Source organism: Brassica rapa, chromosome A06, assembly GCF_000309985.2.
Source record: "Brassica rapa cultivar Chiifu-401-42 chromosome A06, CAAS_Brap_v3.01, whole genome shotgun sequence".
Lineage (NCBI taxonomy): Eukaryota > Viridiplantae > Streptophyta > Magnoliopsida > Brassicales > Brassicaceae > Brassica > Brassica rapa.
This window is the reverse complement of record NC_024800.2, coordinates 1,251,510-1,273,073: the sequence shown is the minus strand read 5'-3', so window position 1 is coordinate 1,273,073 and position 21,564 is coordinate 1,251,510. Positions and strand designations below refer to the sequence as shown.

General features: G+C 38.1%; 6 protein-coding genes and 2 long non-coding RNA genes across 9 annotated transcripts; 5 read left to right on the top strand and 3 right to left on the bottom strand.

Annotated features, from left to right (window-relative positions):
• Positions 1-626: 626 nt before the first annotated feature.
• On the top strand, positions 627-3,971 carry LOC103871222 (protein disulfide isomerase-like 1-5). The gene is made up of 12 exons (XM_009149450.3): positions 627-1,192; positions 1,798-1,927; positions 2,018-2,183; positions 2,319-2,437; positions 2,541-2,621; positions 2,707-2,796; positions 2,897-2,968; positions 3,065-3,133; positions 3,222-3,302; positions 3,388-3,522; positions 3,602-3,655; positions 3,742-3,971. The coding sequence occupies exons 1-12, from the start codon at positions 696-698 to the stop codon at positions 3,835-3,837; spliced, it is 1,590 nt and encodes a 529-aa protein (XP_009147698.1). The 5' UTR covers positions 627-695; the 3' UTR covers positions 3,838-3,971.
• LOC103871223 (ras-related protein RABG3d) lies at positions 3,885-5,478 on the bottom strand. The gene is made up of 7 exons (XM_009149451.2): positions 5,306-5,478; positions 5,189-5,215; positions 4,994-5,093; positions 4,600-4,746; positions 4,414-4,494; positions 4,187-4,332; positions 3,885-4,106 (listed from the first exon to the last, which is right to left on the bottom strand). Exons 1-7 carry the CDS (start codon positions 5,356-5,358, stop codon positions 4,040-4,042), a joined length of 621 nt encoding a protein of 206 aa, XP_009147699.1. The 5' UTR covers positions 5,359-5,478; the 3' UTR covers positions 3,885-4,039.
• A 339-nt stretch (positions 5,479-5,817) lies between these two features.
• On the bottom strand, positions 5,818-7,232 carry LOC108868822. 2 transcript variants are annotated; one of them, XR_001955010.2, is made up of 3 exons: positions 6,890-7,232; positions 6,558-6,653; positions 5,818-6,286 (listed from the first exon to the last, which is right to left on the bottom strand). It is a non-coding gene; the product is annotated as an uncharacterized LOC108868822 (long non-coding RNA). The 2 variants fall into 2 exon arrangements; XR_004448582.1 differs by having other exon boundaries at positions 5,818-6,653.
• An 806-nt stretch (positions 7,233-8,038) lies between these two features.
• LOC103871221 (60S ribosomal protein L37-2) lies at positions 8,039-9,269 on the bottom strand. The gene is made up of 4 exons (XM_009149449.3): positions 9,177-9,269; positions 8,954-9,089; positions 8,388-8,489; positions 8,039-8,294 (listed from the first exon to the last, which is right to left on the bottom strand). Exons 1-4 carry the CDS (start codon positions 9,177-9,179, stop codon positions 8,248-8,250), a joined length of 288 nt encoding a protein of 95 aa, XP_009147697.1. The 5' UTR covers positions 9,180-9,269; the 3' UTR covers positions 8,039-8,247.
• Positions 9,270-10,614: 1,345 nt separating this feature from the next.
• Positions 10,615-11,731, top strand: LOC103871217. The gene is made up of 2 exons (XR_633511.2): positions 10,615-11,194; positions 11,429-11,731. It is a non-coding gene; the product is annotated as an uncharacterized LOC103871217 (long non-coding RNA).
• A 648-nt stretch (positions 11,732-12,379) lies between these two features.
• Positions 12,380-14,695, top strand: LOC103871218 (uncharacterized oxidoreductase At4g09670-like). Its single transcript, XM_009149447.3, has 2 exons — positions 12,380-13,085; positions 13,789-14,695. The coding sequence occupies exons 1-2, from the start codon at positions 12,615-12,617 to the stop codon at positions 14,401-14,403; spliced, it is 1,086 nt and encodes a 361-aa protein (XP_009147695.1). The 5' UTR covers positions 12,380-12,614; the 3' UTR covers positions 14,404-14,695.
• Positions 14,696-14,850: 155 nt separating this feature from the next.
• LOC103871220 lies at positions 14,851-17,098 on the top strand. Its single transcript, XM_033273378.1, has 6 exons — positions 14,851-15,499; positions 15,575-15,707; positions 15,801-15,904; positions 16,001-16,145; positions 16,229-16,372; positions 16,437-17,098. The coding sequence occupies exons 1-6, from the start codon at positions 15,453-15,455 to the stop codon at positions 16,887-16,889; spliced, it is 1,026 nt and encodes a 341-aa protein (XP_033129269.1). The 5' UTR covers positions 14,851-15,452; the 3' UTR covers positions 16,890-17,098.
• Positions 17,099-17,898: 800 nt separating this feature from the next.
• On the top strand, positions 17,899-21,329 carry LOC103871216 (protein ALTERED PHOSPHATE STARVATION RESPONSE 1). Its single transcript, XM_009149444.3, has 4 exons — positions 17,899-19,186; positions 19,260-19,435; positions 19,937-20,160; positions 20,241-21,329. The coding sequence occupies exons 1-4, from the start codon at positions 18,058-18,060 to the stop codon at positions 21,097-21,099; spliced, it is 2,388 nt and encodes a 795-aa protein (XP_009147692.2). The 5' UTR covers positions 17,899-18,057; the 3' UTR covers positions 21,100-21,329.
• The last annotated feature ends 235 nt before the right edge of the window (positions 21,330-21,564 follow it).

Below are 21,564 nucleotides of genomic sequence, written 5' to 3'. Positions count from 1 at the left end.
GGTGTAATGACTCTTTTTGAGTAATATGCGTCTCTCTCTTACGTGTTTCCATGTCCTTCTGTCTTCGGCCTTCAATGGATAACGATGGCGAGGTTATGAGGTGCATAATTAATTACAAGTACATACCGCTGTACATGTGAATAAAAATTTGGGATTAGCTAAACTTGTTGTGAGAAAAGTATTCATAAAACTTAATTCACTCAGTTTATTCATTTTAAATTCGATTTGAAAATAATCCTAATTTTAACTTTAAAATTAAATAAACTATTATATTTGTAGAAGTTTTAAAATATTCTACATCATTAAATTTTTATTAAAATTAAAATAATAATTTTTGTTTATAATAAATATTACATATATATCTAAAGAAAAAAATCAGATATCCAGTTAAAGTATAAATTTTATTCAATATTCAGACACCAAATATTTAAATAATAATTACAAAGCAGACACAGATTAAAAATAAATTACCGATCTTAGACAAAATAAATAAAATTGATGAGCATCCATCCATCCTCGTAAAAGTGTCGGTGTGTGGCCGTTGGTAACAAAAAGCCCATTAAGAAAATTCAAGGCCCAAGTAACACACGTCCATGGACTCTCATACCTCCCGCCGTAAATGCCGGTGAGATTTGTAGTCTTTCTTCTTTCTCATTTGACTACTCCGATCAATCTCACTCCGACGAACAACAACAATGTCGATCAATCCCAAACCCCAATCCTCTCTCCTCACCTTCATCCTCCTCTTACTCCTCACCTCCGCCGCCTACTCATCATCTAACCACCCCGGATCCGACGAAGAATCCGACGATCTCGAACAGCTCCTCGCGGTAGACGAGCAGCTACAGCAAGATCTTCCTCTTCACCACCAACAATCGGAAGCCGAGACCGTGAGCAGGGCGCAGAGGATCGTGCTGGAGCTCAGCGGCGACAACGCGAGGCGAGTGGTCGGCGGGAACGAGTTCGTGATGGTTCTAGGCTACGCGCCTTGGTGCGCGCGGAGCGCGGATCTGATGCCGAAGTTCTCGGAGGCCGCGACGGCGTTGAAGGAGATCGGGAGTCCGGTTGTGATGGCGAAGATCGACGGGGATAGGTATGGGAAGGTCGCGTCGGAGATGGAGATCAAGGGGTTCCCTACGCTTCTTCTCTTCGTTAACGGGACTTCTAAGGCTTACACCGGTGGATTCTCAGCGTAAGTTTGGCTTCTTTCAAGTTTGGCTTTGTTTGTTTGTTTGTTTGTTTGTGAAGTGTTACTTTTGATATATGATGTTTAATTGTAGTTTTGAGAGATTAGAAGTGGTTTTGTGGTATTTTTATATGATGTTTAATGGTATTTATTAGAGATAAAGTATCTCAAGTCCGGAATTTCAATTGGACATTAAGTAATATATATGTGGTTAGAGCCAATCCATTTATCACCAATTCGTTTAAGTTGGTATAAATGTCGGTTTAAGAGCGATCAGGCCTATCAAAAATAGGCCGGATCGAATTCTGTTCAGTTGGGCAAGGTGTGTTTGTGCTCTGATACCATGATAAATTTCTTAGTTTTACAATTAAAACTAATTGGTGATAATTGGATTGGCACGTCCCTAACCTTTTATATAAGTGGTTTTGTGGTATTTTTGATATGGTGTTAAATGGTATTTTTGAGAGTTTAAAAGAGGTTTTGTGGCATTTTTTGATATGATGTTTAATGGTGTATTACTGAGGGATTAATAAAAGGGGTTTTGTGGTATTTTTTGATATGATGTTTGAATTTAATGGTGTCTCTGAGAGATTTGTGTTGTTATTGTTCAGAGAGGAGATAGTCATCTGGGTGCAGAAGAAGACTGGTGCACCCATCGTTACAGTTAATACAGTTGATGAAGCTCAGAGATTTCTGAAAAAGTATCATACTTTCGTTGTTGGTCTCTTCAACAAGTTTGAGGTATGGAAACTGTAGATTGAAATCATTATACTGCAAAATATGCAGGCTTGTTTTGGAATCTAATTTGTTGATATTTTGTTGTTTGCTTAGGGTTCTGAATATAACGAATTTGTTAAAGCTGCAAAATCAGACGATGAAATCCAGTTTGTAGAAACAAGTGATAGCGAAGTTGCGAAACTTCTGTTTCCTGAGATCAAAACCAGTGATGTGTTTATTGGTATGGTTAAAACTGAAGCTGAAAGGTACACTTCATATGGTAAGATGTCTGACTGTGAAATCTTTTTATATCATGAAGAAGTGGTAGTTAGTAGTTACACGAGTCTGTATAGTTGATCTTTCGTTAGGATTTTTTTTGCTGTTGATGATGACAAGTCTTATGTGGTTCATGTAGCTGGATCTTACAAAATGGAGAATATATTGGAGTTTCTAAGCAAGAACAAGTTTCCCTTGATTACAAAATTGAGTGAAAGCAATACTGCTTGGGTTTACTCTAGTCCTGTTAAGCTTCAGGTTAGAAGTTTTTGTCATTTCAGTTGATACCTCTTACCAGTTTGGTAAGCTTGCAGATATGTTCTAATCGTAGTTCTGTTTTTCTCTTTTCTTCCTTGGTTAGGTTATGATCTTTGCCAAGGCTGATGACTTTCAGAATATGGCTCAGCCTCTTGAAAATTTTGCAAGAAGGTTTAAATCGAAGGTATTTCTGATGCTGAGTCTTAAAGACCAGATTGATTTAGTTCTTTAGCTTCTCTCTTAACGTATATTTGTTATTTTCCTTGCAGCTTATGTTTATATATATTGATATAACAAATGAGAACCTTGCCATGCCATTCTTGACCTTGTTCGGAATAGAGCATGCGAACAAAACTGTTGTAAGTTTCTTATACTTGTTCTGCGTGATTGACACTTTGTGATCTACTGATAAGAAAGCTACAAGCCACTGTGGGATTAATCTATTGTTTTCTTAAACAGGTTGCTGCTTTCGATAACAAACTCAACTCCAAGTATTTGCTCGAGTCAGATCCCTCACCAACCAATATAGAAGTACAATTTTTTTCTTTATTCTTTCTATGTCTTCTCATTTTCAAGTGTTCAGTATAGTAACTAATTCAAGTGATCTGTATTGGATTTGTAAATTAGGATTTTTGTTCAGGACTTGCTGATGGAACCATTCCGCAGTACTATAGGTCAGAGCCAGTTCCAGATAATGTGAGTAATGGAAATTATACTCCTCTTTGATGGATATATTTTTAGACCATATACGAGCCAAGCCCATCTAACCCGATGAAAATTGCAGGAAAATGCGAGCATAGTGACTGTGGTAGGAAAGACTTTTGATGAGTTGGTATTGAACAGTCAAGAGAATGTTCTTCTTGAGGTAAGTAGACCCAAAAAGACCTCTCTTATATTAACTGAAACCGACATAAAAACTCATGGATCTTGTTGGGGGAAACTGGAAACAGGTGCACACGCCATGGTGTGTGAACTGCGAGGCAATGAGCAAACAGGTTGTGAAGTTAGCAAAGCACTTCAAAGGCTTTGAAAATCTTGTTTTTGCAAGAATTGATGCGTCTACAAATGAGCATGCTAAACTACAGGTGAGTCAAATCTTACCTGTTACAAAGACTGGCCATTCCTAAAACATGAGCCAATCTTATTGATATTTTCTTATGACAGGTTAATGATTATCCAACAATATTGCTCTACAAATCCGGTGAAAAGGAGAAACCGGTAATAATAAACCTTTTTGATAACTAGCTCAGTCCCATTTCGACTTCATTACTCTTGGTTTGATCATAACATGTATGATTTTGCAGTTGAAGATATCAACTAAATTGAGCGCCAAGGACATGGCTGTGTTCATCAACGAAGAGTTGAAACCAAGAGGTGGTTCTGCTAAGGATGAATTGTAGTCAAGTTTTGAGGATATGTAGACATAAGAAGAGACAGAGAGAGAGAGAGATCACAATGTCACATTACATGTTTTTTTTATACTGTGTGGAATTGGAAAACAATTCGTTTCAATGAAATGACATTACACTTGATATTGTGTGGTACAAAATAAAATTCGCCATAGAAATCAAAATATTAGTACCCTCTCAACGTTTTGGTTGATTAGCATTCACAACCTGTTGATCTTTGTTGCTGACCTCCAGCAACATCAATAGTGTCAGGCATGTAACTACAGAGGAATTGATCAAGACAAGACTATAAGAATACAAAGTTGATAGATGTGTTTGCAGAAACTAGTTGGTTACTTACGGTTCTTCTTCAGGTTCATTCTTGAATGCGTTTTTGGTAATGCATTCAAATGCTGCATCAACATTGAATCCTTCTTTGGCAGATGTCTCAAAGTAAGGAATGTTTCCTTTAGATGCACACCATGCCTTTGCTTTCTTCTCAGAAACCTGACACAATATGAGATATATGAGAGACTTGAGCACTATAGCAGTGAAACAAAAGGACAAAGAAGAAAGAAGGCGTCTCACCACTCGGCTCTTGCCACCATCAACATCGGTCTTGTTCCCCAACACAACAAACGGGAAGTTCTCAGGATCTGATGGACTAGCCTAAACAATGACACAGCATGAAGACGATGTAACATTTGAACTTATAATGGCACCACTGAATGCTATCCAAATGATGATATGGGTAGATGGAGTTAGTTAAGAGACCTGAATCAAGAACTCTTCCCTCCAGTTATTAAGATTCTCAAAAGATTTCATAACATTGACATCGTTTACAAGAACACAACAATCAGCTCCTCTGTAAAAGGCAACTCCCAAACTTTGGAACCTTTCTTGCCCAGCCGTATCCCATATCTGTATTATGAACAGAACTTTATTATAGTCTTACAACTCGACAACAGAACACATTGTAATGCAAGAGGTGAAACAAAATGTTACTACTTCAAAAGCATTTAATAAATAAACTCAACAGTTCAAAACATTAAAAAAAGTCACAGTAAGTTAGGGAGATCCAATAAGAATATTCCAAGAATAATAAATATAAAGTAAAAAATATATTAATAATGTTTAATTCATTCAGACAAAAGTAAAAAGATGAAACCTGTAAAGTGAAGATCCTGTCATCAATCTGAACCTCTTTAGTCAAGAAATCTGCTCCAATCGTCGCTTTATACTGATTGCTAAATTTGCGATTCACAAACCTAACGTTGATTCAATCAAACCAAAACTGAATTTCATTTTAAAAATCAAAACATGATTAATATCAAATATTTAGATCTGTGTTTCAGAAACATACTGATTCATCAACGATGTCTTCCCAACCCTGAACAAAAAAAAACATCAAACAAATCTCTTATCAACGGAGAAATAAATCACATCAAATAGAAATCGAAGAGATGATGAGAAAAATGACCCGCTATCTCCGAGGATGATGACTTTCAGAAGAACTCTCCGGCGAGACGACATTGGTGGAAGTATTAATTTAAAATTTTCCGGCCAAGAAACTGTCTCTGTTTCTTTCTTTCTTTCTTTCTCTCCTGTCTCTCTGGTGTTTCGTGTGTGATTCAGACACAAGGCGAAACTAAACTACGGCAAAGAAAAGGACACTATTTTTAAATATCTTTTTTATTTCCACAACTGACCCTATTAATTAATCTTTCTATAAAGAAAACCAACTTAAGAAAGTAATGATCATACCAAACGGTCTAATGGGTCCGACGATTGCTATCGCTTTCACTTTTCAGCTGTTTAAGACTTTTAAGGCATTGACTATTAGAGCATCTTTATCCCTAGAGTCCATTAAAGACTCTTAATCATTTGTTTAATAATAAATCTGTGTTAAGAACTTTAGTTAAGAGATACAAAAATTTGTGTCCTCCATTGCAAGTTTCTTAAGTAAAGATTCTTAAAAAAAAGTTGAAAGAATTTGAGAAGGAAGAAAGAACTAGAAAAAGAACATTTGATCTTGTGAATACACTTTTATTATCCATATCATTTATACAAGTTTCTGATAATACAACCTTTCTCTAACTCAACGTACAAAGGCTATCCATATCACCTAACTTCAAAGTTTTGCAATTCACCAAAGAACAATTCAACAAGACCTACACACTGTCTAAGTTCCGATGCACAAAGAGTTCAAACTACCACCATTGCTATGTTATTAAAGCTCCACTCTCATGTAACACTAGATAATTACCTATCACGCTGCTTAAGAACATACCTCAATTGTGTAGCTTGAAGGGTGGATTTGCAGCGAGAACACTTGAATCAAGACTTCTGAAAAGGGACACCATCAGCTGAGAGAAGCTCCATAGCGTACATTGTCTTCTCGCACGCCCTGCATTTCTGCTGCGTTCCTGTAAACGACATCGTTTTTTGGCTCTCTAGCTCACTACACACCAAAACAAAACCCTGTCTACATATCAGAACTAGAACACAAAGACAAACCCCATCAGTCCATCAAGCATTCTTAACTTATCGACATTGACAATGCTTAGCTGTTTGCATCAAATCAAGATACTCAAACAAGATGAAGCAGTAAAAAGACATCAAATTTTAACCGGACTGTAACAAATAACCAAAGGTTCTAGCCATCACATGCTATTGCTATCGCATATCAGGTCAGATACTAGGAAACGATTGAAGAAATACTATACACGAACTTGATCAGTGGTGCTTGTGAGATTTATTTTCCTTCTTCTCACTTCTCCTCTCATCTTCTTTCTATGTTCCTCTATGCCTCTTAACTTTTTCTTCGCCTGCCCATTCATAAAGACACAAACTTGAACATACAGTCTCAATCTAAAAAATCATGTCATCCACAAACACAACGATTCAACACTAAGTAAAAGTTTCGACCTTTCAACCGACTCAAAACTACCAATTAAAAACTGAGTATGATCTTTCACTTACAAACGGAGCAATTCAACAAAGCCCTAGATTTTATCGGGAAACAAAAGAGAAAGTATTATCAAACAGAGAAGAGAGTACATACTCTCGGAAGAAGAAGGATCTTCGCTCCGTGCTCTGCTTCTCTTCTTCTGCATTATCCTTCCCTCCTCCTCTCTATTGATTCAAGGAAAACATCAGAGAGAGCATTGATTCAATTGAAACATACAATACCCAAAGGGCCTCTCTGCTTGTACTTCCAATCATGAGTATTATCAATCAAAAGTGAGGAAGAGAGAAGACGATTCATCTGATGCTGGGAAGCTGACGAGAGATTCCAGAGGAAACAAGAGAGAACGAAAGCGTTCGTAACCGAAGAGAGAGTGTCTCTACGCTTGACGCGTGGCAACGAAGAGGCGGGCCTTCTACGCCTTACGGAAGAGGCGAGTCTATGCTTTCCTTTTTTTTTTATTATTTTTTAAAAAAAAATTGCCTTAAGAGGCGTCATTAAAACTTGCGTTAATGATGGTCTTAGCTCGTCTTAACTAGAGCTACTTTTTTAAAATGAACGATATGAGATTTAATTAGTACAATAAAAATATAATTATTTTATAAATAAGGTTATAGGCCAAACCATCATCAGTGATCACTACTAAATAACATTTCAGATTAGCATCTCTTTAGAGAAGATCTTCACTCTATACAAAAAAAAAAGGTTTAGAGTGCGCAACTGCGTTTGAAAATGTGTTACCAAACCTTACCAACCACCCGAAAATGCTCGACATTTAGAAACCAGCAATACATTGAACTTCTGTTTTCAAATAATTATCTTAACAAATATGTATAAATATCACCTTATAATAATGTTTTCAATTCGAGTTATGATATGATATAAACAAACTGTAAAGTAGCACTACAATATCTTCAACAGTAACAGCGAGCACCAATAAATCGGATTAGAACAAAGTGAATTGTAGTAGGAAAATATTCGAAATATAGTCCTTGATTGCAATCCCTTCTACACAATTTTTGTTTTTTTTTTTGTATACACAACTTCTACACAATCGCATTTTTTGTGACTTCTGCACAACCGAATTTAACTTTTATACTAATTAGATTCATTGACCATATAATAACAGTGCACACTTTAATTTGAAGGTATGATTTTACCGTACTAAATAAAACGAACAAGATCAAATTGCCAAAACAACCGAATAACAACTGCACGCAGCTGGACAGTTATGGACACAGTTGATAAAAGACTATCGAACATTGATGCATGGTCTAACACGAAATACATAATGGAACAATAGACTTGCAAATTGCAAAGGCAAAAGAAATCTCATCCAAGTTCAAAACTTTTATAAAAAAAAAAAAGTACACAACACAACGAAAAGATATTACTAATCAAATGACCAATAATAGTAATCCTGCGAACAAACTCAGAAGCACAAAAACTAAAGTTTAAGCTGAAGAAGCCGCTGCCTTGTTCCTTGGCTTAGCTTCGGTACCTAAGCAAGAGAAAAGGTTGCAATAGTTTAGATTACAAAAACACACAAGATTCAATCTGGCGAACGGTAAAAAAAGAAAACGCTAAAACATACCCTCTCTGAAACCAGTCTTGAACCTGCGAGGCACATTGCGAAGATACCTCATCCTTCCTGTTCCGGTTGTCTTTCTACGGATTGCCTTCACACTCCAGTTGTCTAATCAACAATGAATACACACATCAATCAGAACTGATGGTTACTCAAATTCAAAAAATACATCATTGTAACTAAAGAAATAAAAAATGAAATAAAGAAGCCGAACATAAAGAGACTTAAGTAGATGTCTTTTGTACTAATGCCTAATTGAAGAAACACCAGCTCTGTCTGATAATAAATTAGATTTGCAACACTAATTAAAGTGTAAGAATGATTCAAAAAATACATGACAGACTAAAGCATCTATCTTTTCTACTGCTGTCGGATTATTACCGCAGATTTATAATCCTAACCAAAGCTTAGTCGAAGAAACACCAGTTCTGTCTGAGAATTAATGAGATATGAGCCTTATACTAATTAAAATGAAGATTAATTCAAACACGAATCCAAACAAAAAAAGGATCCATTTTTCAATCGAAATGGATCAAGAATAACTGAGAGAAATGAGAGAGAGGGGAGCATACAGGTCCTCTTGCGAGCGGCGGGGTAAGCGCAGGCGGAGCAACGGCTCTTCTGGATGTGGAAACTGCGGCGGCCACATCTGACACAGAGAGTGTGACTCTTGTTCCTCCTCTTTCCGAAACTCCCTGTTCCCTTCGTCTGCAATCAACAAAATCAGGCAAACAGAAAGATGAGAGAAGGCGCGTCAAGGTAGTAAGAGATTGAGGCATGAGAATCGAAAATCACCATTGAAACAAACTTGAGTTTCGGCGTCGAGGGACGAATGTGACGGGAGTCCACCAAAATTTATATAGAGCAGCTAGGGTTTTCTTCTGTTTCGGTTGGATCGAAAGGCCCATTAAGGCTTTTGATGGATCTAAAGGCCTGTGAGGCTTCGTTTATGTTGGGCCCTTTTCTAAAACTAATCCAAATGTTTCTTTCACTGCTATACTTTTTAGAATTTAGAAAATTCAAAACGCATTATAATAACTTAAATTCTTTGATATTCTTATACTAAAAAAATAATTGAACAAAGACTTGCATTGATCTAGAAAGAATCTTTTAAACTTTTTGTTCATCTAAAATAGCAACAAATAAGATGTTCTTATACTAAAAAAAAACTGTTACTTTATTTTTTTTTTAACACAAATTTCTTTCTTAACTTTAACTTGTTTGCCTACAACAGATAAAGGGAATTATCCATCCTCTTTGATTAAAAAGATAAACTAGAACAGCATAACATAAAATGGATAAGTCTTCAAAAGAAGAAGATGACAGCGAACTCAAGACGATGCTTGAATGCGTCAATGTAGCTTTTACGACATGGTTGCACAGCAGAGAACTAGTCACCTTATATTGTGACGTTAACACCCAATCCGCACCTCGGAATATCATCGAAACGAAGTCCGCTGCATCTTCAGGCCCCGAACAGACCGCTACGCAAGATAGCAAGACGGTTATAGATATGGGTGGACACTTCCATTTAACGTTTGGAAGGGAAACACTCCTTAAAAAGGAGATAGTGGATAAAATAGTTCTCTTCTCCAAAGAGAAAGAGGTGAATGTTGATGAAGGTGATCCTGATAAACTCTTCGCACAAGAGAGATAAGATGTATGTAGAACGGCTTTGGTAAAGATTTCAGTGACACCACCAAAATTCTTTAGGCAAATAATCATTAGGCTGGACAAATAATAGTTAAGCACCACTGGACTCACCAAGCCCAATTTCAATACATGAAGACCCAGCCCAAGAGAAATAGAAACATGACCTTGTCGGGATATTGCGAGTACGACGGAGAAAGCACGGTGGAGGAAGGGAAGCTTCGGCGAGAGGACAGGGGAAGCAGGCGGCGGAGATGGTGACGGATCTGGCTGGTGAGGCGCAGTTCCATTTGGATGACAGGCGTCGACCCCAGAACGGGATGGATATTCGTCGCAAGATAGATAGACGTAGCAGGAAAGCGACATTGATGAAGAACAGCGACTGTAACCGGCGAGAAACTCAACGGTTTGGGGAACCCCCCAGAAAATGTTCGGTCTAGTAGTACTAGATCCGTAAAGAGACAGACGAGAGCTTCGGCTCACAACAGCAAGCTTTCTCCGAAGAGATACACTGGCGTGAGCAGAGAGGTTGACAAAGGCGGAGAACCAGATCGGCGAACTCACGAACGCAATGGAGATGAAGAATAGGAGGAGCGGAAGACGAACATAGCTGTAGAAGAAGGCTCGACGCCGGCGGCCAGAGGGCTCACCAACGTCGAGATGTGGCGGCTGCAAGTGTACCTCGATTCTCGGGTCCGAGAGCTTTCGAGCTTTAGGGCGAACTCTTGTTTTTTCTTCTACCATAACTGTTACTTTGTTTTAAGAAAATAATTGGGCACATAATTGCATTTGGTTCAGATTAAAACACATTTTTTTATTTGTGGTAGTATAGTCGATCTATCAAGAAAGCCTGTGGTTTGAATCTTAGGTTTTCAAGAAAGGGAGTAGATGCGAATGCTTGGGGAACATTCTTATTCCATTAATGTGGTTTTTCTTCCAAGTATCAATTAAATGCTTATTTTCCATATATATGTTTGTCAGTTTTCCTTTTTTCGTTCCATCTTGTTTCCCTTTTAACACATCTTCGTGACTACATCTATAAGTTTACGCAAATCGATTATTTCCAAGTTATCATACTAAAAGCTCGCTAGAAATCGCTAAGTGAAGTCATAAAACCATTCTCTGTTGAAGAAAACATTAATCCATATTGCTCTTCGTTCATGGTAACTTTCTTCTCTTTGTTTGTTTTCTTCAAAGAATTACATATTCAACAAAGAACATTGGTTCAAGACTCCACGTAACCACTTACGTTCCATTATATCAACTTGTTAACGTTCAAATACTTTGACATGCATAGGAGATTAATGACATAATCATTCAAAAAGAACTTCTTTTGTGCTTGAGACTAGCTTTGATCAAGTTTTTTTAATGAACTTTTAATTTTCTGTCCCGTTTAGGTGATTGTACCATTGCTAAGTTCAACATTGAAGCTAGTCATTTCGTTGGCAGCTAAACCAGTGGCCTCTGTATCTGCCTTACTATTCTACGGTGGTCTTCTTCCGCGGAATCTTCAATTGGAAAGATTAACCGGCCGAGAATTTTCAATTGATGGCAATGACCACCTTGTCCGGTTTATCGTTTCTTTCCTAAATTGTGTATGTTAGTTTTCTTTTCTTCTATTAGATTCTTCATTTAGCTCTCTTTTGTAAAAATATATTCATCAATGATTTCAATTATCAAGAGAGCCAGACAGATTATCATTGTGAAGTTATGTGGTCGCATTATGAGTAATGGTGTAAATTTGTCAAATTCCAAATCTTACACCATTTATATGTTTCGTTCAATTGTTTTGTTCTTAACAATTGTCGGTGACAGGCTTGCACATTTGGGTATCGGATCGTGTTCGGGTCTGATATATAGGATATCGGATAATTCCAATATAGGAAAATTGGTACCAATCAGGTAATTCTAAATTTTGGATCGGTTTCAGTTCGGTACTTGTCGGATCCGGATATTTTCGGATGTATCAAAATGAACCAATAAATTTGGTTTCAGTTCGGATTGATTTATTATAATCTAAATGTATAGAAAAATAACATATTCTATCTGAAATACACGGTTTAAATCTGTTTTTAATATCTAAATGTGTCCAAAAATATCCAAAAATAATTAATTGTATATATATATAAATGTTTAACTATAATTCTAATGTTTGAATTATTATAAGTACTAATACAACTAATATTTATATATATAATATTTATAGTTTGGATATTTTGATACTCGTAATATTTGGTTTGGTTTCGGTTCAGATTCTTCAAATATGGGAAACCATGTACCGTTTTCGAAAATTTATGTTGGATCGGATTCGATTTAAAATTTGGATCAGATCCGGTTCAGAACTTTGGGTCCTGATAATTTGCCCACTGCCCAGGCTCGGTGGTAGGCAAGTGACTCCTTTGAAAACGATACTTTTCTAAAAAAACTGCTATATCTTATTTCCCACCAAACGTACCAACTCCAGTTTTTTATTAGGTCTGCGTCTCGAGGTGTCTCAAGTATCATTGTTGACTTAAAGCTCCTCACATGTCTTGTCTTTCCTCCTGGATCTCTTGCTCTCTCATCTCTCTCTCGCCGTAGACTATGGCCACCGTCACCGATACGCCAATCCGAATTGGAGTAATGGGATGCGCAGAAATCGCTAGAACAGTCTCCCGTGCCATCGACCTCGCTCCAAACGCCACTATCGCAGCCGTTGCAAGCCGCTCTTTAGAGAAAGCCAAAACGTTTGCTACCGCCAATGGCTACAAACAATCTGTGAAGATCCACGGTTCCTACGAATCGATTCTTGAAGATCCAGAGGTTGATGCTCTTTACATTCCTCTTCCCACTAGCCTCCATGTCGAGTGGGCTGTACGTGCTGCCGAGAGTGGAAAGCACATCCTTCTGGAGAAGCCCGTGGCTATGAACGTAGCTGAGTTCGATAAGATTGTCGCGGCTTGTGAAAAGAACGGTGTTCAGATGATGGATGGTACCATGTGGGCTCATCATCCTAGAACGGCTAAGCTTAAGGAGTTCCTCTTCGATTCAGACCGTTTTGGTCAGCTCAAAAACGTTAGTACTCCATCAAAATACTATTCCGCTATTCGTTTGATTGTCAGATACAAAAGCTCTTGTTCTCATGATATATATACATAGTAGATGTTTTGGGTTTTTCTATTTTACGAAAAACCTCACTAATCATCAAATCAAGATTTTAGGAATTTGATTTCCGTTTTAAAAAACTAGTTTTATCTGTGTTTCCTATTTTATTTCAAAACATATAATCTACTTTTCATATAATATTTCTAAATTTTAAGATAAGAAGTAAAAAAAAATTTAAATAAATTCTTATTATGTAAGAAGAAATCGTTCTTTAAAAAATATAAAAATATTTTAAATGATTTAATAAAATTATAAAAAAGACTTTTAAAAATGGAGATACATATTTAGAAGTTTTAAAATCATTTTGCAAATGAATGAAATTTGGTAGGTTATAATTTAAGAAAAATAATTTAAGAAAATCAGTTTCACAAAAAAAATATATAAGGAAAACAATATTTAAAAGTTTTAAACTAAATCTACGTCCACTCAAAGGCATACAGTTTGCTTCATATAGAAATAGAAGATCCCGTTTCGATGATTAGTTTCTGGCTAGTGTAAAATGTCAAACAATAATACGTTACTCTACTTTGCTTCTCAGATTCCTAAGCAAACAACATAACTTATGTGGTTGCTTCTTCTCTTGAAAGTCTTCCTTATTGGACATGCACTGCAGATACATAGTTGCTTCTCATTAGCTGTGGATGAAGACTTTCTTAAAAACGACATCCGTGTGAAACCGAATCTTGATGGTCTCGGTGCGCTCGGAGACCTCGGATGGTACGCAATCCGAGCAGCGCTTTTCGCCAACAACTTCGAGCTTCCCAAAATCGTAGCAGCCTCTCCAGGGACTGTCCTGAACGAGGCAGGAGTGATTCTCTCGTGTGGAGCGTCTCTGAGCTGGGAAGACGGACGAACCGCAAGCATATACTGCTCCTTTTTGGCAAACGTAGGGATGGAGATAACTGCCGTTGGAACAAACGGCACACTTTGTGTTCAAGACTTTGTTATCCCATTTGAGGAGACCCATGCGACGTTCACCACTTGTTTGAAATCTGGGTTCAATGATCCATGGGTTAGTCGCCCGACCGAACACTCGGTTAAGACAGAGATCCCGCAAGAGGCGTGCATGGTGAGAGAATTTGCTAGGTTGGTTGGAGAGATCAAGAACAAAGGTGCGGAGCCTGACGGGTTTTGGCCAAACATTAGCCGGAAGACACAGCTGGTGGTTGATGCTATCAAAGAGTCTGTTGAAAAAAACTGTCAACAGATTAGTCTCTCTGGTCGTTGAAGAAAAAAAAGGCTCAAATTCTATTTTCTTGTTTCCAAAACCTTTGTTCATTCCATGGTGGCTTTTCAGGTTTCTCCAAACTTCTTTGTTTGTTTCGTTTCGTTTCGTTTCTTTCTTCGTTTTTTGATAATAATAAACTCTTGGAGGGGAAAAAAACTAAATCATCAAAGTTACAAGCAAGAGAAAATGGCCAAAGAAAAGTTGTACGAGAATTAGACGCAACTGCGAGAAGAGAAATAATGTTTGTTTTGGGGTTTGGTCTTTCGTGTATGGTTTTTGTTTTTGCATAGTATCCTATTTTCTATTATCTTTCAAATAAAATACCATCATGTATAATGTATATTTAGCTTTGACCCAAGTTACAAATAAAACAATTAACATGTGAACCGAGTCACTATGCTTAATGTATTGAACTTGATCAAAAAAAAAATCTATAAAGAGCTAGAACACACAAAAGTCCTTAGCATTTCCCTCTTCTTAAGTTGGTTTACTTTACTTCCCATGAAGTTATGGACTTCGTTTAATATTCTTGACTTAGTATGTGCCATGATGCTTACTATGATGTCTCATGTGGTCCAACCATTACATGTGGGGTACTTATTTAACATAAGTCCTAATAAAACACTTTTAGTTTGACTATAGAACTGAATCTTAGGACATTTCTTTGTTTAACTACCTTTTAATACACCAAGAAAGATAAGATAAGAGCCAACAACGATGTTTCTTGGAAGTTTACTGCTTAAGTGCTTGTAAGCCAAGTAGCTCTGGATAATTTATTGAACTTGCTCACTAAGCTACATAGAATAAATAAGAGACCAAAAAGAAAGGCATTTCAAGAAAAGTCATTCTTCTTTTGGACAATAGATAATCTTTTCTCTTTAGTCTCTTCAGAAGAAACTTTTTGGTTCGTTTCTTTGCTTCATAGCTTTTGTTATATTCTGATTCTGGGAATTACTTCGACTCTAGTCACTAATCCACCGGTTGATACTTTCGGATTTGCATATAAAGCATTGAATTTTTACCTTTTTTCTGCCTCAAGAATCGAAAAAATGAAAATCTTTCTTAGGTGTTTCAAACCCAAATTCTACAAGAAATGGTTAGCTTTCTTTGTTCTTTGTCGAATGAGTGTTGAGGTATTTTTATTAACTATTGTTGTTGAAATGAAATGTAGCAAATCTGCAACAAGTTACATGAAGATTCGGCTAGAAATAGTAAGGAAAAGAAGGATTGCAATGATTAAGTTTCTGAAAATGGACATTGTGGAATTTCTCAAGAATGGCCTTGATTATGATGCATATAGAAGAGTAAGAACTCACTTACCCTTCTTTCTATAATCATAACCCTAAGCTTCCTCTGTTATTGAGGGGTTTTAATCTGTTAATTACTTGTTATCCAAGGCAGAAGTGTTACTTGAAGAGCTTAGAATTATATCGTGTTATGACATCCTTGAGCAATTCTGCGATTGTATCTCAGAAAATCTCTCTCTTATGCTGAAGAAAAGGTTCTTAACTTTTTTTCCCTTTTAAATTTTTAATCTAATCTTTTCACTCCAAAAGCTCTCAATATTTACTAACTTATGTTTTTGGTTTCCTTTTAGGGAATGTCCTGAAGAATGCAGAGAAGCAGTTTCCTCTTTGATATATGCAGCTGCATGGGTTCCTGATGTTCCTGAACTTAAGGATCTCAGGGCCGTGTTTACGCGTAGATTTGGGAGTTTCATTGCTTCTTCTGTCAATTATGAAGTTGGTTTATTATTAAACTTAACAATCTAAGGTTTTCTTCTTGCACGTATTGACATTATATTCTCTTTCTTGAAACCTTGTAGCTCGTTGAGAAAACTGAACTGAGAAGAAGACCATCACGTGAGCTCAAGATTCAGACAGTGAAAGACATTGCAAAAGAGTTTTCTATTGATTGGGATCCTACAGCTTTGAACCTGTTGCTGCTTAGACAAACTTCAGCTCTGCAAGTAAGTTTGTATACTTACCAAACTCTCAGCCTTTGTTGTTCTTATGTCTGGAAAACATGTGTAGATTGAGGATAAGGTCGAGACAGGAGCTGATGATCCGAATATTGAGAGAAAGAAAAGTATTGTTAATGATCAAAGTGAGAATGAGTCGGTTCTTTCACAGGCTTGGACAAGAGATTCATTGTCAAACCGTAGTTTAAGTTCGAGTTCAAGCTCAAGTTTCGGTTCTCCAAGAAGAGGCACTGAAAAGAAGAAGAAGAAGAAGATTCTGCCTTACGGAATAATCTCTCCTTCAGAAACGAAACCAGGAGCTGGAAACGATGAGAAAGCACAAGAGGAGAAGTTAGAGAAGAAGAAGAGTATCGATCAAGAAAACTCTAAGTTACTTAAGCCACAAGGCAGCGAAAAGGAAGCTTCTTCAACAAGAAAGAACGAGAGAACGTCGTCCTTTCAGAGACCTAAGCTCTTGGATTATGATGATGTAGTGGCTCGGCTTGCAGCTCTTCGCCGGAGATAAGGTTTTTATAATTGTAATTAGCTAATTAGAATTCATTTTATTAATTATGTAAGTATATATCGCTGTTAGCTTGAAATAGTATATTAGTTGTATCTTTTCACCAAAAAAAAGTGGAGACTAATAGAACATACTGAGAATCAAATATCAAAATGTAAAATATTTGGTGTTTCTGTAAATTATTTTGACATTTCCAAGTTGTTTTAATTTTATTGAAAAATAGTATACTTCAGTATTTAATTTTTATAATTTTTTGAAGAAAATAGTTTGTATTTTTAACTATTGTATATTTTAGTCAAAACATTATACATTTTAAAATAGAACGAATATGATTAGACTTTTGTTTTCGTGACAAGCATTGTACTAGTTTTATCGATTGAATATTAAGCATAAAGCTTCTTCGTATGCTTGACAAGTAGACGACAGCGAACAAGGGTGGTGAAGCCAAAGCCGGGATCTACAGAAAATGAACCTAAACTGTTCCCATGGGTCCCATGAAAAGCATCTTCTCCGACAATTTAATTATAGACCACCTTTGCTTATTTAATTCTGCTTATCTTCCATGAAATTTAGTAATTTACACACCTAGAAAACAAAACAACTTCCACGATTTTGAGTAGTGGAAACGTTTAGATTAATAGCAAAAATTAAAACAGCTTTCATGAAATTCACAATAGCCTTTTCTATATTTAACCTATGTTTAGTGTATTTAAAAATAAATTTTGTCGTTAGTAATCAGATTTTGAATTGTAGCAAAGTTAGATTAATAGCAAAAATATTGGACTCTTCCATAAATCCTAGAGATTAGTTTAGCTTAGGCTACTTGAATCCTCCAAATTAAAAAATGCAAAAAAGAAAACAATTTTAAAAGTGAAAACGTTATATTCGTTCTTCACCTTTAACTTTGTCCACGTCATTACCAAGAGTAGCCGAACGACAAATGGAAATCTCAAGGGAAAGAAAAATGGAAAAAGAAAAGCAAAAATTGCCTTTTCTAACCACTAAACCGACGTCGTATAACCTTCCTCAATTATATTCTTACAAAACTTAACTCGAAAGCTCCCCACGAGTTTCAACTTTTTGTTCTCTCATATCTCTTTTGTCCTGTGATTAGATTAGATCGATCCGAAACTGTAACTGGTGAGAGAGAGAGAAGGAAGAAGAAGAAGACATGGGTTGTGCTCAATCCAAGATCGAGAACGAAGAAGCCGTTACTCGCTGCAAAGAGCGCAAACAGTTCATGAAAGACGCCGTCGTCGCCCGTAACGCCTTCGCCGCCGCGCACTCCGCTTACGCCATGGCTCTCAAGAACACCGGCGCCGCTCTCTCCGACTACGCTCACGGCGAGTTTCTCGTCTCCAATCACCACTCTTCCTCCTCCGCCGCCGCCGCCGCAGCTTCCTCCTCCCTCCCCGCCGCCGTATCTCCTCCTCCGCCTTCCTCCGCCGCCGTGATTTCTAACTCCGCCGCTTCCTCCTCCTCCGCCGCCGATATCTCTCAGCCGATGCCGGATACCCTCCCACCGCCGCCTCCGCCGCCGCCGCTCCCTCTCCAGAGGGCCGCCACCATGCCGGAGATGAACGGTAGATCCGGTGGTCCGCCGGGGAGTGGACTCAGCGGGACTATAATTGAGGAGGACGACGACGGCGACGATGACTCCGAGGTGGAGAATCACGACCGGTTGGTTAGGAAGTCGAAGAGCCGCGGTGGCAGCAGTAGAGGTAGGCCGATGATTGATGACGATCGCCACCACCACCATAACCAAGAAGCTCCTCCTCCTCCTCTGCCTCAATCCATGGCGGCGAATCAAAGGCAGGTTCCACCGCCACGTCAGCATCAGCAGCAAGAGCACTTGGTGTATGATTACTTCTTCGCTAGTGAGAACATACCTGGAACCACCTTAGAAGACACTCCTCCTCCTCCGCAGGCCAAACCTGCTCCTCCTCAGCCAGCTTCACCGTCCACGGATGAAGATGATGAATTAGAGGATGAGGAGGAGGAGGAGGAGGATGAGCCGGTGGTTGAACGGAAACCTCCCGTGGTGGTTGAGGAAAGGCCGAAGAGAGTGGAGGAACCGAGTGTTGAGCTTGAAAAAGTTGCTAACTTTAGAGGGATGAAGAAACCAATCGGCGGAGAGAGGAGAGGAGGAGGGAGGTTTCCGGCGACGGCGACGAACTTGGGGAATGTATTCAATGAGCTTGATGATAATTTCTTGAAAGCTTCTGAAAGTGCTCATGAGGTTTCCAAGATGCTTGAAGCCACCAGGCTCCATTACCACTCTAACTTTGCTGATAACAGAGGTATAGTTAGTGATCTCTATCCTCCAGTAAGATTCTATCATTAGCTAAAGATGATGTGTTTTTGTTTTTGTAGGTCACATTGATCACTCAGCTAGAGTGATGCGTGTTATTACATGGAACAGATCGTTTAGAGGATTACCAAATGCTGATGTTGGGAAAGATGATTTTGATTCTGAAGAGAATGAAACTCATGCTACTGTTCTTGACAAGTTGCTAGCATGGGAGAAGAAGCTCTACGACGAAGTTAAGGTAAAAACATATCAAACATCTCTCCTTTTATTGCTTGTGTTTGTCTCTTGAGGAAAGATTCTTGCAGCTATGTTTAGTCCCTCTTTAGTAGTCTCTTAGCTTAGCAAAGATGATGCATGTGTTAAGGCCTGCTGGTTCGGTTAGTTTGGTTCTGGTTATTTGGTTTTCGGTTAGTTCGGTTAGCACAATATCATGCCGAATTGACCAAACAGAAAATAGTTTCGGTTCGGTTAATGAAAATTCTACCAAAACTAACCGAAGTTGTCGGTTTCGGTTTAGTTTTGGTTAAAGTTTTGATGTTAAATTAGGTTAATTCGGGATTGTATGGTTTAGTTAGAATTTTTAAAACATGGAAAACCGGTTAGTTCGATCGCCGAAACCGAACCTATAACCGGATTTTGTTTAATCTACCGAACTGAACCAAACAAATCGGTTCAAATCCCAGCCCTGTTGTGTACATTGGAAGTCTGACTTAGGAATAAACTTTTGTTGTATTTTTAGTCTGGTGAGCTCATGAAGATCGAGTACCAAAGAAAGGTCGCTCACTTAAACCGGGTAAAGAAGCGAGGTGGCCACTCAGATTCACTAGAGAGAGCCAAAGCAGCAGTTAGCCAGCTGCACACACGATACATAGTCGACATGCAGTCCATGGACTCCACAGTCTCAGAGATCAACCGTCTCCGTGACGAACAGCTCTACGTCAAGCTCCTCCACCTCGTCGAGGCGTAAGTTATAATCATATTCCTTTTATGTTCTTGTGATCTTTTAAACGATACGATTCTGAATTTTTTTTTAATTGTTACAGAATGGGTAAGATGTGGGAGATGATGCAAATGCACCACCAGAGACAAGCCGAGATCTCCAAAGTTTTGAGATCGCTAGACATATCGCAAGCGGTTAAAGAAACAAACGATCACCACCACGAGCGAACCATCCAGCTCCTGGCCGTGGTCCAAGAGTGGCACACGCAGTTTTGCAGGATGATAGATAATCAAAAGATGTATATAAAATCACTCGGCGGGTGGCTGAAGCTGAACCTCATCCCTATAGAGAGCACGCTCAAGGAGAAAGTATCATCTCCGCCACGTGTCCCAAACCCCGCGATACAGAAGCTATTACACGTTTGGTACGACCGTTTAGATAAGATCCCCGACGAGATGGCGAGGACGGCGATCATCAACTTCGCGGCGGTTGTGAGCACGATCATGCAGCAGCAAGAGGAGGAGATGAAGCTGAGGGATAGGTGTGAAGAGACGAGGAAGGAGCTGGGGAGGAAGATCAGGCAGTTTGAGGATTGGTACCATAAGTACATGCAGAAGAGAGGGCCTGAGGATATGAACGCGGAGGGGTCTGAAGGGGATAACGAGCATAAGGATGAAGTTGTCGTGAGGCAGTTCAATGTGGAGCAGATTAAGAAGAGGTTGGAGGAAGAGGAAGAAGCTTACCAGAGACAAAGCCAACAAGTTAGAGAGAAGTCTATTGCTAGTCTTAGAACTCGTCTTCCCGAGCTGTTTCAGGCGATGTCTGAGGTTGCGTATTCGTGTTCTGGTATGTATAGAGCGGTTGTTGCGTATGTGACTCAGCGGCAAAGCCAAAGCGAACGGCATCAGAAACCACCAAGCCAGGGACAAACTTCTGTAAGGACCGATGTAAGAGCAGAGTGATTTCTTTGTTTTTTTCCTTTGGTCTGAATTTTTCAGCACACATATATACACAGCTTATAGCATATAGTTATCATTGTTTTTTTTAAAATATTGTGTTTTGGGGTTTTATAAGGTTTGTTACGTCTGAAATATATATAGACTTGTTTTTTAATGAATTGTTCTCGAGTAATAAGAGTCTTTGTATGTGCTGCAGTTGTAATTTTGTACAGTGAAAAATCTTTGTAATCCTATAAGTACTTCTATGTAGGTTAGGACATATCATCGGAACCAAAAGAGCTGAGCCAAATTAAGGGATTTAATTTGATGTATAATATGTTATTTGAATCAAAATCAAAATGGAATAGAAGCTGAATGAATATTCAAAATATTATATATGTTTTAAAATATTAGTTATATTTAAATTTTAAATTATCAAGATATTCAAAACTATAATTATAGTCTTGAAGATTTTATGAGAAATTGTTT

What these genes read in the sequence shown, in the direction of transcription:
- LOC103871222 (XM_009149450.3), top strand. Translation starts at nt 696, where the DNA reads ATGTCGATCAATCCCAAACCCCAATCCTCTCTCCTCACCTTCATCCTC. An exon ending in TGAAAGGTACACTTCATATG is followed by an intron (nt 2,184 to 2,318) that starts GTAAGATGTCTG and finishes TGGTTCATGTAG; the next exon opens with CTGGATCTTACAAAATGGAG. An exon ending in CAAGAAGGTTTAAATCGAAG is followed by an intron (nt 2,622 to 2,706) that starts GTATTTCTGATG and finishes TTTTCCTTGCAG; the next exon opens with CTTATGTTTATATATATTGA.
- LOC103871223 (XM_009149451.2), bottom strand. Translation starts at nt 5,358, where the DNA reads ATGTCGTCTCGCCGGAGAGTTCTTCTGAAAGTCATCATCCTCGGAGAT. An exon ending in ATGGTGGCAAGAGCCGAGTG is followed by an intron (nt 4,333 to 4,413) that starts GTGAGACGCCTT and finishes ATATTGTGTCAG; the next exon opens with GTTTCTGAGAAGAAAGCAAA. An exon ending in AATGAACCTGAAGAAGAACC is followed by an intron (nt 4,107 to 4,186) that starts GTAAGTAACCAA and finishes ATTCCTCTGTAG; the next exon opens with TTACATGCCTGACACTATTG.
- LOC103871221 (XM_009149449.3), bottom strand. An exon ending in CGCCGCTCGCAAGAGGACCT is followed by an intron (nt 8,490 to 8,953) that starts GTATGCTCCCCT and finishes ATTGTTGATTAG; the next exon opens with ACAACTGGAGTGTGAAGGCA. An exon ending in CAAGACTGGTTTCAGAGAGG is followed by an intron (nt 8,295 to 8,387) that starts GTATGTTTTAGC and finishes TCTCTTGCTTAG; the next exon opens with GTACCGAAGCTAAGCCAAGG.
- LOC103871218 (XM_009149447.3), top strand. Translation starts at nt 12,615, where the DNA reads ATGGCCACCGTCACCGATACGCCAATCCGAATTGGAGTAATGGGATGC. An exon ending in GTTTTGGTCAGCTCAAAAAC is followed by an intron (nt 13,086 to 13,788) that starts GTTAGTACTCCA and finishes CATGCACTGCAG; the next exon opens with ATACATAGTTGCTTCTCATT.
- LOC103871220 (XM_033273378.1), top strand. Translation starts at nt 15,453, where the DNA reads ATGAAAATCTTTCTTAGGTGTTTCAAACCCAAATTCTACAAGAAATG. An exon ending in CCCAAATTCTACAAGAAATG is followed by an intron (nt 15,500 to 15,574) that starts GTTAGCTTTCTT and finishes AATGAAATGTAG; the next exon opens with CAAATCTGCAACAAGTTACA. An exon ending in TCTCTTATGCTGAAGAAAAG is followed by an intron (nt 15,905 to 16,000) that starts GTTCTTAACTTT and finishes GTTTCCTTTTAG; the next exon opens with GGAATGTCCTGAAGAATGCA.
- LOC103871216 (XM_009149444.3), top strand. Translation starts at nt 18,058, where the DNA reads ATGGGTTGTGCTCAATCCAAGATCGAGAACGAAGAAGCCGTTACTCGC. An exon ending in TAACTTTGCTGATAACAGAG is followed by an intron (nt 19,187 to 19,259) that starts GTATAGTTAGTG and finishes TTGTTTTTGTAG; the next exon opens with GTCACATTGATCACTCAGCT. An exon ending in AGCTCTACGACGAAGTTAAG is followed by an intron (nt 19,436 to 19,936) that starts GTAAAAACATAT and finishes TTGTATTTTTAG; the next exon opens with TCTGGTGAGCTCATGAAGAT.